We start from the raw sequence: 13454 nt of genomic DNA on the forward strand, positions 1-13454 counted from the left end.
AAATATAGAATTTTATAGGTATAGAATTGTGGATTCCCACAATTCTAATGCTAGCTAATTATAATGAATATGTCAAAACTGGGTACAAGTACTTTATCACAATGTAGTTAAAGGAAAAAAAGAAGGCAAAAAAGAGAAGATAATAATCTAATATGTAATTTATTGGTGATATAGTCTAAAATCGAGACACATCAGGAAGGCTTTAGGAGTTTCTGATTTAGACAAATTTTAAAAATATATATATTTTATGTATTATATATATAATACATATATATTTTATGTATTATATATATTTTGTTTCTATGGAGATGTTCATATTTAAAAGCGCCTTTTATATGAGGTAATTTTAATTAATATTTAAACAATGGTCTCAATATCTGACATGTTAAATGACTTTAAATGTGCTCATTCAGTATGTAAAGTTAAGTAAGCTATAAAAGTTTTTAATCAAATGAAGAATATTCTTTTAATTTTCATCTCTGCATATGTTATGTTACAACGTGTACATAGTCTATTCTCAATAGACTATAAATTATAGGCTTATACTTAAATCTGAATTTAAGATTTTTGAAAGTACTAAGTAAGTTCCTTTTATTCCTTCAGGTCACTGATATGATGCTTCAGGACAAACCCTATCCTGATTGGGGAAAATCCGCAAGAGCTTTTTGGAAAAGAGGAAATGTTAGGATCATTTTATTCTGGTAGGAAATGATTGTATTTATTTATTTCTGCCTTGCCTCATTCACTAAAGGGCTTGAGCTGGATGTAATTTTCCTTAGATATATAAAAGTCTATCTGGACAGGCATTTTTAGTGGCTGGTATCTTCCATTAAAACCATTCTCATAATTATTTTATGAATTAATTTCTTACATATTGTTGCATATTCACACTCATAAAAGAAGAATTTTGCTTATATAGTGACACACAATTTGATCAAAGGTAAGTAGGTTTTTGACTCAGCAAAAACAAGTTGTAATTTTTATCAGTAAAATCTGATATATAAAACTGTCCCTTGTAACTACTAAATTGCCTAGTATATGTGACAGGATATGATTTTGCTGAGAAGAAGTAATACGGAAAAGGAAGCTCTTTAAAAATCACATCTGACTTATTGGCATTTCTTCTTTATGTAGTTTTCTTTAGCTCTCCAATTATTGCTGCTAAAAAACAATCCATGCCTTATAGAACTTTGTTTTTGGTGGAGTCACCATTATTTATGTGTACCTGAGCTAGTTTAAACAGAAAAGATAAGAATGGGGAGACAGCAGGAAAGGCACTTTCATCTGACTGTGGAGCAGTGCTCAAGTACAGTGATTTGACATAACATGTGAAAAGTTGTGCACACTGACACTCAGAAATGTTGTACAGTAGTCCCCCTTTATCCATGGTTTTGCTTTCTGTCGTTCCAGTAACCCTGTGTGTCATCAATCACAGTCCAAAAATATCAAATGGAATATTCTAGAAATTAACAATTCATGAGTTTTAAATTGTATACTATTCTGAGTAGCATGATGAAATCTCGTGTCCTTCCAGACTTGAATCATCCCTTGTCCAATGTTTCCATGCTGTCTGTCCTCCTTGCTCCTTGGACGCTTAGTAGCTGTCTTGGTTATCAGATCGACTGTTGAGGCATCACAGTGTTTCTGTTCAAGTAACCCTTATTTTACTTTCAAATAACCCCGAAGTGCGAGAGTTGTGATGCTGGTAATTCGAATGTGCCAAAGAGGAGCCAGAGTGCTCCCTTTAAGTGAAAAGGAGAAAGTTCTTTAGTCACTAGGGAAAGAAAATAAATTATATCCTGAGATCTATGTATTGTATGCTAAGAAAAATATACTAAGATATTTCAGGAAAAATCTAGCAAGAAATTCCTCTTCTCTGAAACAGTTGTGATTAAGAGTAGCTACTGACAGCAATCATAGGGGCCTTCAAATTACTATATGCATGATTCTCCTTTAAATATATATAAAACCTCAATAGCTGATAGAAAACAGTCATCATTAATGCCTCTGGAGCTATACTAATACAAAGTGAATAAACATATTACATATTACATTGATATTGTTTTAAGAGAGATAGTTCATAAACACTTTTGATATTAGAATCTATCTCCTCTCCAATTGTGCTTCTTAAAACTCCTGTAGAGAATTCTGTAGGGCAAGAAATTCCCCCAGAATGTTATGGTTTTCTTCAGTACTATAGCCTAAAGAATAATTAAAGATAATTATTTGTAAATTTGCACACTGATGTATCCTTTGTTCTCCCAGAAGCAGTCTAGTGTAATGATAAAGAACTAGGGCTCTGGAGTCAGAGACCTTTACCTGTATCAATAGTACCTACTTTATAAGGTGGTCGTAAATAAAAAAGTAAATACATAGATTGTAAAATCTTTAGCCTAGAGCCTGGAACAAAACATACCCTGCTGCAGTATGATTACGTGCAGCAGTTTGAACAGTACAACGTGCAATTTTGTTCTTATAAACGTACCTTTTACCTACTTGAAGCTACTTTAACTCACAAACACCTGTCAGAAATTTTATCGTTTGCTACTGTGTGGCTGAGTTCTTCCTTGACTCTTAGTGATAGGTGTCTCTACATTGAAGAAAATGGTTCCTATTTCTTTCTGTAATTGTGCAAAGATGAGGTTACTATAACACCTGGGCTTCGTATTTCAGAGGAGACTAAAATTGTGGCTGAATTTGAAATGGGAAAGAAAGGAGTATTTATAGATCTCTTTGAGAACCCTTTTTCTAGTCCTTTTGATAATTAAGCGTAAAGATCTAAAAATCTAAATCCTGTGTGAATGTCTTATGCTCTTACATTTTTCAGAGGGACTACTGACAACCATTTTCACTAATTTGTGTCTGAAGTAGAACAGATACATAAGGAACAAGTCATATGATATTTATGTTAGCTCCTATCCCCCTGTTTTGTTTACTCTCTAGAGATACAATTTGTATGCGTTTGATGGAAAACATCTTAGCATGTTTCCCAAAGGCTCAGCTTAAAAAAAAAAAAAAGAGGAGACAGGCTTCTGTGATTAGTAGAGGAATTGGCAGAAGAAGAGATTGGGAGATCGTATTCTTTTTTTTTTTTTTGAGTTGGAGTCTCACTCTGTCACCCAGACTGGAGTGCAGTGGCCGCTCCCGGCCACTGCAGCCTCGACGGGAGATCGTATTCTTATCAGGGCTCCTCAAATACTCCAGTTCACCTTCCAGACACATGAGAGGACTCCACTTTTCTGCTCTCACTGATCACATGACTTGCTTCAACCAAGGAAAATGTGAATAAAAGTGGTATGTGCCACTTCTAAGAGGAAACATTTAATATTCAATGAGAAGCTCTGAAAGGAGCTCTTGTCTCAGTAGCAATTGTGGAAGCTTGTGTCTAACTGGAGTCCTTGTCATTGAGGTCCCAAACATTCTTCATAACACAGCAGACTGGTAGTGTGAATGAGAAACAATCCTTTGCAGTGTTAAGCCATTGAGATTTAAGAACTGCTTGATACTGCAGCACAAACAAGCCCATTCTGAGGTATACAGAAAGTGATCCCTAGAAATGGAGTGCTGCCATAACAAAAAGCTGACATTTGTGTCTTAAGGACTAGGGCAGCAAATGGCAAGGAAATTGATGCTGGAGATAGGAAACATGGTAACACGAGTATTCCACTGGTGAAGCAGTTGGTAAAAATTGTGGTCTGTGATTACTCCAGAAGTTGGAAAGCAAAATGTTCATAGTGTGTTCCTATGTGCATCTGTGTACAGCTATGTACTTCTGTTCCATTCTAGTAATAGGATTATATTTTATATTCCTTTAATGGATGCGTTTCCAGAATATCTTTTACCTTCATTTGTCCTACTGGCTGGCACTCTTCTTTGTGAATGTATTCTTTCTTTAGAGTAAAGGAATGAATGCATTAACTGTATTGAAGGTTGAAATGCGTTGATGTTTATTTTTGTACCTAGGAAGTTTTCTGACAAACTAGAGATAAAATCTATAGGCAGGGGTCACAGGTCAGATGAGTCAGTCTCTGATTGGTGTCATATATTTTTCAAAGTATTTTCTCCAATAAAGGTACCTGATCTCAAACAGGCAAAATGGGGACCAAAGAGAGGCCCAAACTTTATCTGTACAATGACCACTTGTATACCTAATCCTGAATTATACCCCACATCTGTAAAATAAAATTTTTTTTTTTAAAAGTACTTTCTTTAGCAGCATAATAGTTTGGCTGGGGCACCTCTTGATCATAATTATCTTAAATCTTAACTGGGAAGCAAATGTAGCTGTTGCTGATTTTCCTGCTTTGAATGTCATAGTTATTAAAGTCTAACAAAAAGGAACTTAGTTGTTTACCTTTGACCAAACAAGAGTTAATCAATTAATGATTATTCTCTTAATATGCAATGTACATTAAATATGGTATGGGAGAGTTATGTGATGATAAAAATGTAATAACATAATTTTTAAAAGACAAGAGTCAGAGAAAATGTCAGGCAGAAGAGTTTTGGTAACAATATTTGTAACTAATACTCTGATATTCTCTACAGAGCAACTCACTTACCATTATTAAATGAAAGTGAATCACTTTGTTTCATGATCCATGGATCAAGACTAAGGAAGGCAGAGAGTGCAAGGGAGGGTTCATCTGAAACTCGTTGAGGCCTATGACAGACCCCATCAATCAGCAATCTCTTTCTGGTATTAGACTACTACTATCACCCAGATCCTGTGTGAATTCCCCTCAGCAGTGTTGCTTCCATAATGACAGCTCTTGTTTCCAGAATACCTTTTTCCTTCATGTCCCCTGTTGGCCAGCACTCCCTTTGTGAATGCCTTCTTTCTTTAGAGTAAGGGATGAATGCATTAACTGTATTGAAGGTTGAAATGCTTTGATGTTTATTTTTGCACCTAGGATGTTTTCTGACAAACTAGAAGTAAAATCTATAGGCACACAAAAGTCTGTAGGGTCACAGGTCAGATGAGTCAGTCTCTGAGTTTGTTCTTGTAAAGGTTAACTAAAACTTGATTATAATAGCCTGGCATACGAGTGACTCACGTTCCAAAAACCAGACAGAAACAAATGTCTCTATGTGCAAGCTGGACAAAGCTTTGCTATGGAGTCAGACAAAAATACAACCATGCCTCATTTATTCATTTATTCATATTTGTATTTTTTGACGGTGTGAGGCATTCTATTGAGAATGCAACAGTGAACAAGAAACATACACCCTGATTTTAAAAAAAGATACAAAAATTCTTTTTAAAAATTAGCAAATCAAATTCAACATCACATTAAAAGGATTATACACCATGACCAAGTGAGATTTATCTCTGAGATTCAAGGATGATTCAGCATATGCAAAACAATCAAAGTGATTACACCACAATATAATAGCAAAATGAAGAATGAAAACCATGTGATTATCTCAATAGATACAGAAAAAACATTTGACAAAATTCAGCATCTTTTCATGATAAAAAAAATCTACAAACTACTCACAGAAGGAAAATACCTCAAAATGACAAAAGTCATATATGAAGAGCCCACAGATTACATCATAGTCAATGGTAAAAAACTGAAAGCTTTTTCTCTAAAGACAGCATGAATGATACTTCTATTTAATGTGGTACTTGAAGTCTTAGCCAGAGCAATTAGGCAAGAAAAAGAGAGAGAAAAACAAAAACAAAAACAAAAAAAGCCAGAATGGTTGCTTGAAGATATAGAAAAGTATCTAGCCTATCAGTCATATCAGAAATATTACCTATCAGTCATTATCTCTCTATTGATATATCCTCATAATCCTGTTCCAGAGAAATTATTTATTGAGTGCTTCCTGTGTCCTTGGTACTGGGTTTTTCAGTTATTGTTTTACTTAATCCACACTGCCACTCTACATGGTAATTGTCATTATTAGCTGTATTTTAAAGTTAAAAACCTGCTGTTTAAGTTGCATAGCTAATAAACAGCAAATCTGAGGTTCTAGAGCAGGCAAATGTCACAGCCTGCATAATCCTGCACTTAATGTCTTCACTTATTCAAGATTTTAAGACATTTAGCATATTTAACAAGATTAATCATATTTTTAACATTATATATATATACACATATATACGTGTGTGTATATATATATATATATATATATATATATTTACTATAGCCCATTCATTCTCCTTGCAAATGAATTTTGGTTATGTACAGAAAGACATAAAATCCATACATCATTGGATTTTATCTACTTATTTTTTATTACTTTAGTATTCTTGACAAAGAAATTGAAACAAAAGTAAGTGACTTGCCCAAGATCACAAAGTGAATTAGTATCTCTCTGGCAATAAATACTCAGGGCTACTGATTACTGTTCTAATAGTCACTTTACTGTATCACATTGCCTCCCTACATTCTTGTTTGTTTAGAAGAATCAAGAAAACTAAAACTAAAATAGTTTGCTGATTATTAGATTTGTTGTCATAACAGCTCTTGTAAGTCTCTTGTAAGTCAGTAGTAACAATTGGAATATTCTGTGTAATTTAATCTGACATAGTTGTATATCATTTTCTCTCAATCATAAGAATTATTCAAGAAAAAGATGTACAATATATAGTTTAATATGCCAATAAGACATTAGCAGAAACTTCACTTAAGTTCACATATGAAAAGCCATTACTATTTTTCTTGTTTCGTTTGTCTTCAGTGTTTTTAAAGACATAACTTATTTAGAACACATTTGTAAGGTTGAAAATAAATATTATAGTTGATGTCCTAAATATTGGCTATAATAAATGCAGCAAAACCCCATCATTTTACTAGGGGACACTAGAATTGAGAAGATATTAAACATTACAGCTAATCAAAGAATAATTCAACTCCTTGGAAAAAATGAGTTCAATGTTCAAAAGCATCTGCCAGGGAGATCATATTTCAGCATTAATTGCAAAAACAGATTATATCTAAATTATATCTTTAAATTCTAAAATTATATGATTCTAGGTAGATTGTTTCTTTGTCTGAGGTCATATATGTGCTTGGATAGGCATGAAGTGCTTAGAATAATGATTAAAGCAGCTCAAAGTAACTTCTTAAGGAAATGTTAAATTAGTTTTAGTAAGCTCATTTCATGGAACAATATCAGCCATTAGAAGCTATGCTTTGGATAGACATTTAATAGCATGAGAGGTGGAGAAACAAAAAAGATGATGATGTAGGTACCTCTAGACAACAATATTTTGACTTGGAACTTTAAGAATTAAGGCAAAGGGATCTAGACATGCACAACTGTATTCTAGTTGGTAGAGTTACTTCTCATGCAAATATCGGTTAACAATTTTGAACTTTCTTTTCATGTATGCTGGAAGTGATCAATGACTAAATGAATGGTGGGTGACAGAAGCTAGATTTGTCACTGTCAAGAGTGAGTTTACAGATTAGCAAATGTTGAGGGATAGACTATAATTAACAATGTGGTACTGGATTAAAGTCAGAGACATCAGTATGAGTTTATGTTTAGCTTAGTACATAGATGGATGGATAGTTGCAGAAATAATTATATATATATATATATATATGGATTAGGATGAATAAATGTATTTCTTCACTATGCTGAGAGAGCTTAGATAGAGTGATTCCCCAGTAGCAATAAGCATGCCCAGTGCTCAGATCTTGATTTCTAATGTCATTTTCCAATGAAAGAAACCAGGGCTCCTGGGAGGATTGGTTGATTCTAGGTTCTAGGTCTGGGGCAGAGAATATAGAAGATTATCATGGAGCATCATGTCATGCCAGAAACTAAAGTGTTCAAAAACAAATGATAGGCACATGTTAAAGGGACATAAGAGTCAACCTGAAAGAACTCCCAGTAGCCAAAGCTAGAGAGATTTGATCAACAAAATGAATTATATAGTTTTAGATAACTCAAACTGTCAAATAAATATTCATGAGCCCATACTTATATAAAAAGTGATTGAATAAATTAATACATGGGGAAGAAGAGACAAATCTCTTGTATAGAAGAATTCTAAATAATTTATGTAGATATTCTTCCTTTCAAGATGGCAAAACTTAACACCTAACTCCTGAATATGGGCTGAATATTGTGAATTGCTTCCAAAGAACAGAGTAGGAAAAGAGGGTAAGGCAAAGTAGTTTTATGTGGAGAAATCTGGCAAGCATTGTCCTCACCTAGTGATCAAGCTTAAAATTGTCAGTGATAAGACATGTTGATAGCATATAAGACATGTTGATATCATGTTGATAGCATGTTAAGACCCCATATATCTCTAAAACATTGTGCTACTATAAGTATTTTGGATCTATTTGGGTTCAATTTTTTTTTTTTTTTTTGAGAAAGCAGGATTTATTGAGAGGACAGAAAAGTTCCCACAGTGGGAGGGCACCTGAAGGGGTTGCCCTGGGCTCAATTTTTAAAAGACTATATCCTAGTTAGAACCGAAAGAGAGAATAGAAGCCTATCTATTCACTTCTCTCAAAATCTGAAGGGCTTTCTTTCAAATGATTATTTAACCCACACTTGTTTATAGCAGACTTTGCTGATGCCTACTTCTGCATAGACCTCAAGACTGCAGCAACCACATCCTTTGTGTGTCCTATGTGTTAGCCTCAGAATAAATTTCTAACTATAGATTGTTTTTTTTAAAGATTGATGTTTATTCCCTTGTAGTGTAGTGATATATCAAGCATATAAATCACTACACACACACACACACACACACGCACACACACACACACATCAGATGTACAAAAATGTGAGAATATATTTGTGATCTATAACTGATCATGTCTTCTTCATGAGCATTCTCCTAGTTGCTAGGATGTGGGATGTAGGGTATTATCACAAGATTTAAATTACTCGTTAATGGTACCTATAAGTATACTTAAATTATGTCTTTCAGAGGACTCAGTTTTATTTGGTTAAGTCTGTCTGTTTGGACAAATGTTTGGTTTTTCAGATCGCACTCTGCCACTCCATCCTCTTGACTTTCTTGTCTTACTTTATGATGATGGAGGAGAGGAATTCTCTGTACCTTTACTGATCTCAACTGTTGGTTTAGCTGTATGTGTGGGCAGTGATGGTTGAGTGAAACTCTGTCTGATCTTTTAAATACTGGCCTTGGGTGTCTGGTCATGAATTCCATTCACCTTCCCAAAAGTCCCTTTGTCCTGATTCCAGCTCTCTGCTGTCCTCTTAGCACCTTTGCATTCATTTAGTGAATGAAGGAACTCCTGGGTAATCTGCAGAACTCTGAGATATCTGGAGCTTGCTCGTCTCTTGTACCTACCTATACCGCTCTACAAATGCCTTAGAGTTGTGATGTCATTAATTTTTAGGAAAGATCTGCCACCTTCTTTGGGCTATAGTCAGAGAAGCCGTGGATACACTCCAGTGCCTTCATAGTTATATGATCATTTCTGCATGTCACCACTCCCATTTGAAAGTGGACCCTGGTGGTATAGAGGAATAAGATCCTTACTGTCTTACCTCCTCATCCTTCTTCTAGCTCTCTTTTACTTCTGGTCCTCTGGGTGGAAAAGAAGATTTCCTGCATTTCCATAGGCAAGAATTTATCTCACATAGGTTCCATTCTCTGTTTTCTATACCTCTGTGGTCAAGTTAGCCAGGCCTCTTGGTAGAGGAGCCCTGGGATATTAGAAACTAGAAATTACCAAGGATTAAATATATTGGCTTGATATTTCCAAAATACAATCCTCATTACATCTCTGCCCAGGTCTTGTATGCCAGTAGTGGTTAACACCACAAACTAGGTTTCCTAGGAATATGAGTCTTTGCAGTTTGCTACATTCTGTAACACATGTTTTGGTGGCTGCAGATCCAGGAAGATGCTGAAACTCTGAAGGATGCGCTCTGATAAAAAATCATAAGCCAAGAATTTAAAAAACTTTCTTTAACTTTTCTTAGAACTCAGTTCCCAAGCCACTCCACATGAATTTCTTTACACTAAGTTCTCCTTGTTCAACATTATAACGCCAGTGTTCCTGTGGATAACTTGGGCCTTTCTAAAATGTTAAAGTCACCTTCACCCAGACCTTCTCCCCTCATGGTGGCTTCTACCTAGGTTGTCATTTGGAACTAGACCCTTCAGTTTATATGCATATTTCATGGAGTCTCTTCCTTACCCTCAAAGTAAAATTTTACTTATCCTATACATGATTTCAAACCAAAGATTATTAAGAATATTCTACTTTTCTCCATTATTAGCACTCCCTTTGCTCTTGAGAATAGGTTGCTCATTTTTTAATCCAAAGCTCTCACTTCTTTATGAACTATGAGTGTGTTCCAAGTTTTAGGGTCCTGTCTCCTACTATCAGATTGTAGTTTCACCTTAACTAATTCAGCAAACTAGAGCTTGTGCAGGCTGATTTGTGAGGTTCTAGAGCAAACCAATGCCAAAACAGAAATTTCGGTCAATAATAAGCAAAAATACCAAACCTGCCAAGAGAAGCTTCTGGAAAGTATGATTGTTTGCCTCACTCTGCCAATTGGCTTTGCTCTTCTAGAAGATAAGGAATTTCTGGGATGTGATCCATCATCTTGGCTGTCAATCTACTGTTTTCTCATATTTTACTAACTCTATGTGGGCTATTACTATACTCTCTTTTTTTGGTAAACATCCTTCCTCCCTTGGCCTAACCCTTGTAGCTCCCCTTCTTATTTAAGGAAAAACCCTTCCACTTCATTCCCATTTCATATTTACCTGTCTCTGTCTTGATTGTCTTACACACATCCACATACATGCACAAGCCTAAACATACACACATATACCTGTACATAAACCTGCATGCACAAACATATATTAGATTGATAAAAATCCTTGGTACATGACATTTTAATCATTGGCCTATGCAGTACCATCTTTTATCTGTACATATTTATATCAATCTTAGAATTCACACTTTCAGTTGTTGTCAATCTGCATAAGAACCTACAAAATACTAATGCTTTAAATTGGATTCTTTTGCCCCATCCACCTCAAATCTATAGATTCATTGATAACCCTTCTCTGCCTTGTTCTTCCTTATCAAGTCCAGCATAAATGGGAGCCAAGAATGAGTAGTGTTTTTTTTAAGTCACTGAGAGCTTCATTTTTGTCTCTGAATCTCTACCACCATGTAAGTGTGACACCTCAATCCATTTCTCTGTAAAGCAGTCTTGCTGCTGAATATTCTTTTGGTAACCAAATTTTTCTAGAGGTGATGAGATTTGTTGTGATAAATCAGTGAGTGCAGCAGGGTAAATTGGGAATCTTAAAAAAATTACCACAGCTTTGTTCTCCTGAAGGTCACTTCACTTCAACCTTCCTCAGCCCTCCTCTCAAACTCCCCAGAGCTGTGTCCTGAAAGCTTGGGGCAGAGCAACCACTTACAACACAAGGCTTCTATTCAGCACCTGCCCTCTTTCCCTTCTGTAAGGAATGGGAAGCTGAGCTCAGTGCCGTAGATTTGCATGATTTATTCATACTTGCAGTCTTGGTAAGGTAGAACAGCTTACCAATGAATGCATTTTCTCAGTACGGTATGTTCATGTGTCTCATGTAGAGTGGCCCTTTAGGGGTAGGGAAGGGAAGAAAGACTATGTGTCAAAGGAAAATTCTTTCTGTATTTTATCCTATCAAAAAAGATCACACTACCTTTAGGTTTCTCCTCACATTTCTAAAATATAGCTGACTGGGAATTGCTTGTAATATTCCATGAAGTAACATAGTACTAATGAAATAAAATTTGAGTATCACAGAGAGGAAATGACAGGCCAAAAACTGCCAGGAAACTACATTAAAATGTACTTGGCATGCATTTGAATTATCCCAGTTGCGTTGCAAAAATAGTGCAGTGATAGAGTTTCTGGAATTAAAAGAACAAAATGTTGCCAAGGTTGAAACTATCAAAGACAATCTAGTATGTGTGTTTTTTTTTCTCTGTGAATAAATGAACTGATTTTTTTCTTTTTGCAAAAGATGATATATAATATATATCTGTAAAATCATGCAATCTTTAAATGAATTTTAATTTCATACCTATCTTATATGAAGATAATTTATATTTTTCTATTAAGTCACTTTTAATATCTAATGTCTTCATCAGTGACATTACCACAGAATCATTTTTGAAGGTAAAATTTGTTGGTGGCAACTGCAGTTCTCTAAGGTTAATGGATTGAACACTTAGCATCATTACTCCTTGTAAAACCGTCTTAGCTATAAAAGACTCCAGTCAAGCTACCCATGATTTTCTACACTATAGAAGTATTCTGTAACAAATTTGTTTGTGCCCACAGTGGGTGAAAGTTACTAGACTGGATTGGGGGAAGAAGGAAGGGTACTAACATCTCTATGACTCCTGCTAAGGTTGGTACTTTAAATATTATCACACTTAAATTTTGTAACAGTACTATGAGTAGAGGTTATTATCACTATTGAATATAAGAAGTAACTCAGGTTTATCTAACTAACAACACAAAAATAGTTTTAAGCACACATACTCAACATTCCTTTCACCCCATCATACTGCTTATAGACACTACATTTACATGGCACTCTAAATGTTTAATAACAGAAATAGGAAAAAAGTTAGCCTCTGAGAGAAGCATTTTTTCTCTTTCAGGGGAACCCCGATGGTTACCTAGAGTCAGCAGAATTGTTACCATTATTTATTCAGCAGGTTTTTTTTGTACGTGTTTCACAAACCATTCAGGGACCATGGCCATCTTCTCCATGAAGGGGGGCATCAGACTGAAAAGTGGTCGCTGGATAAGCATAGGATGATTAAGTCAGAGATAAAGGTCACTAGAAATGCCCTTAAAATAGCATGGTGATATAGTTACTTATTTATTTCTAAATAAGGTATAATATCAATCGGCAGACTCTATGTGTTCAGTGTTGTAGATACAGAACAAATTTCCTGGAGTTTACTCATTGAGTATTTACCTCACTGGTATCCCAATAAACTATAAATATATGCATGTATTTATATGTATATATAAGTGCATATAAGATACACACACACACACACACACACTCACACACATAGGTAGTATATCACACATACAAGGGAAGACCAAAAAAACCCCAAAATGTATTTATAAGATATTGTGTTTATTCTTATATATTTAAACTTTAGTCATTTTCAAAGTATTCTTTATTTGATGTAATACACCTATTGAGATGCCTTTTTTTAACTGCTCAAAACAGATTTTTTAAACTCATTAATTTTAATGCCTTTTAGTTCTGCTGTTTTTTGTTTCATCTCTTCTACATCAGCAAAACGTTTCTCTTTGAGGACTTTTTTTCATCTGAGAAACAAAAAAGTCACCAGTGGTGACAGCAGGTGAATACAGAGAGGGTGGGTCACAGCGGTTATGCCATAATTCTGAACACTCAGCATGGTGTGAGGAGGTTCACTCGTAATTCTCCCATCATGAAATGG

At 35.0% G+C, this 13454-nt stretch overlaps 1 protein-coding gene across 4 annotated transcripts in view; it reads left to right on the top strand.

The window, feature by feature from the left end:
• TMEM117 (transmembrane protein 117) overlaps positions 1 to 13454 on the top strand; it is a 503113-nt gene that overhangs the window by 320419 nt on the left and 169240 nt on the right. For all 4 annotated transcript variants that reach the window (XM_008073776.1, XM_008073775.1, XM_021706857.1 and 1 more), the window contains one exon: positions 604 to 701. In XM_008073776.1, coding sequence (XP_008071967.1) covers positions 604 to 701 — 98 coding nt within the window. The remainder of the gene's footprint in view (positions 1 to 603; positions 702 to 13454) is intronic.

The sequence above is a fragment of the Carlito syrichta genome, unplaced genomic scaffold (genome assembly GCF_000164805.1).
Source record: "Carlito syrichta isolate Samal-C Ts95f unplaced genomic scaffold, Tarsius_syrichta-2.0.1 Scaffold316102, whole genome shotgun sequence".
Classification (NCBI taxonomy): domain Eukaryota; kingdom Metazoa; phylum Chordata; class Mammalia; order Primates; family Tarsiidae; genus Carlito; species Carlito syrichta.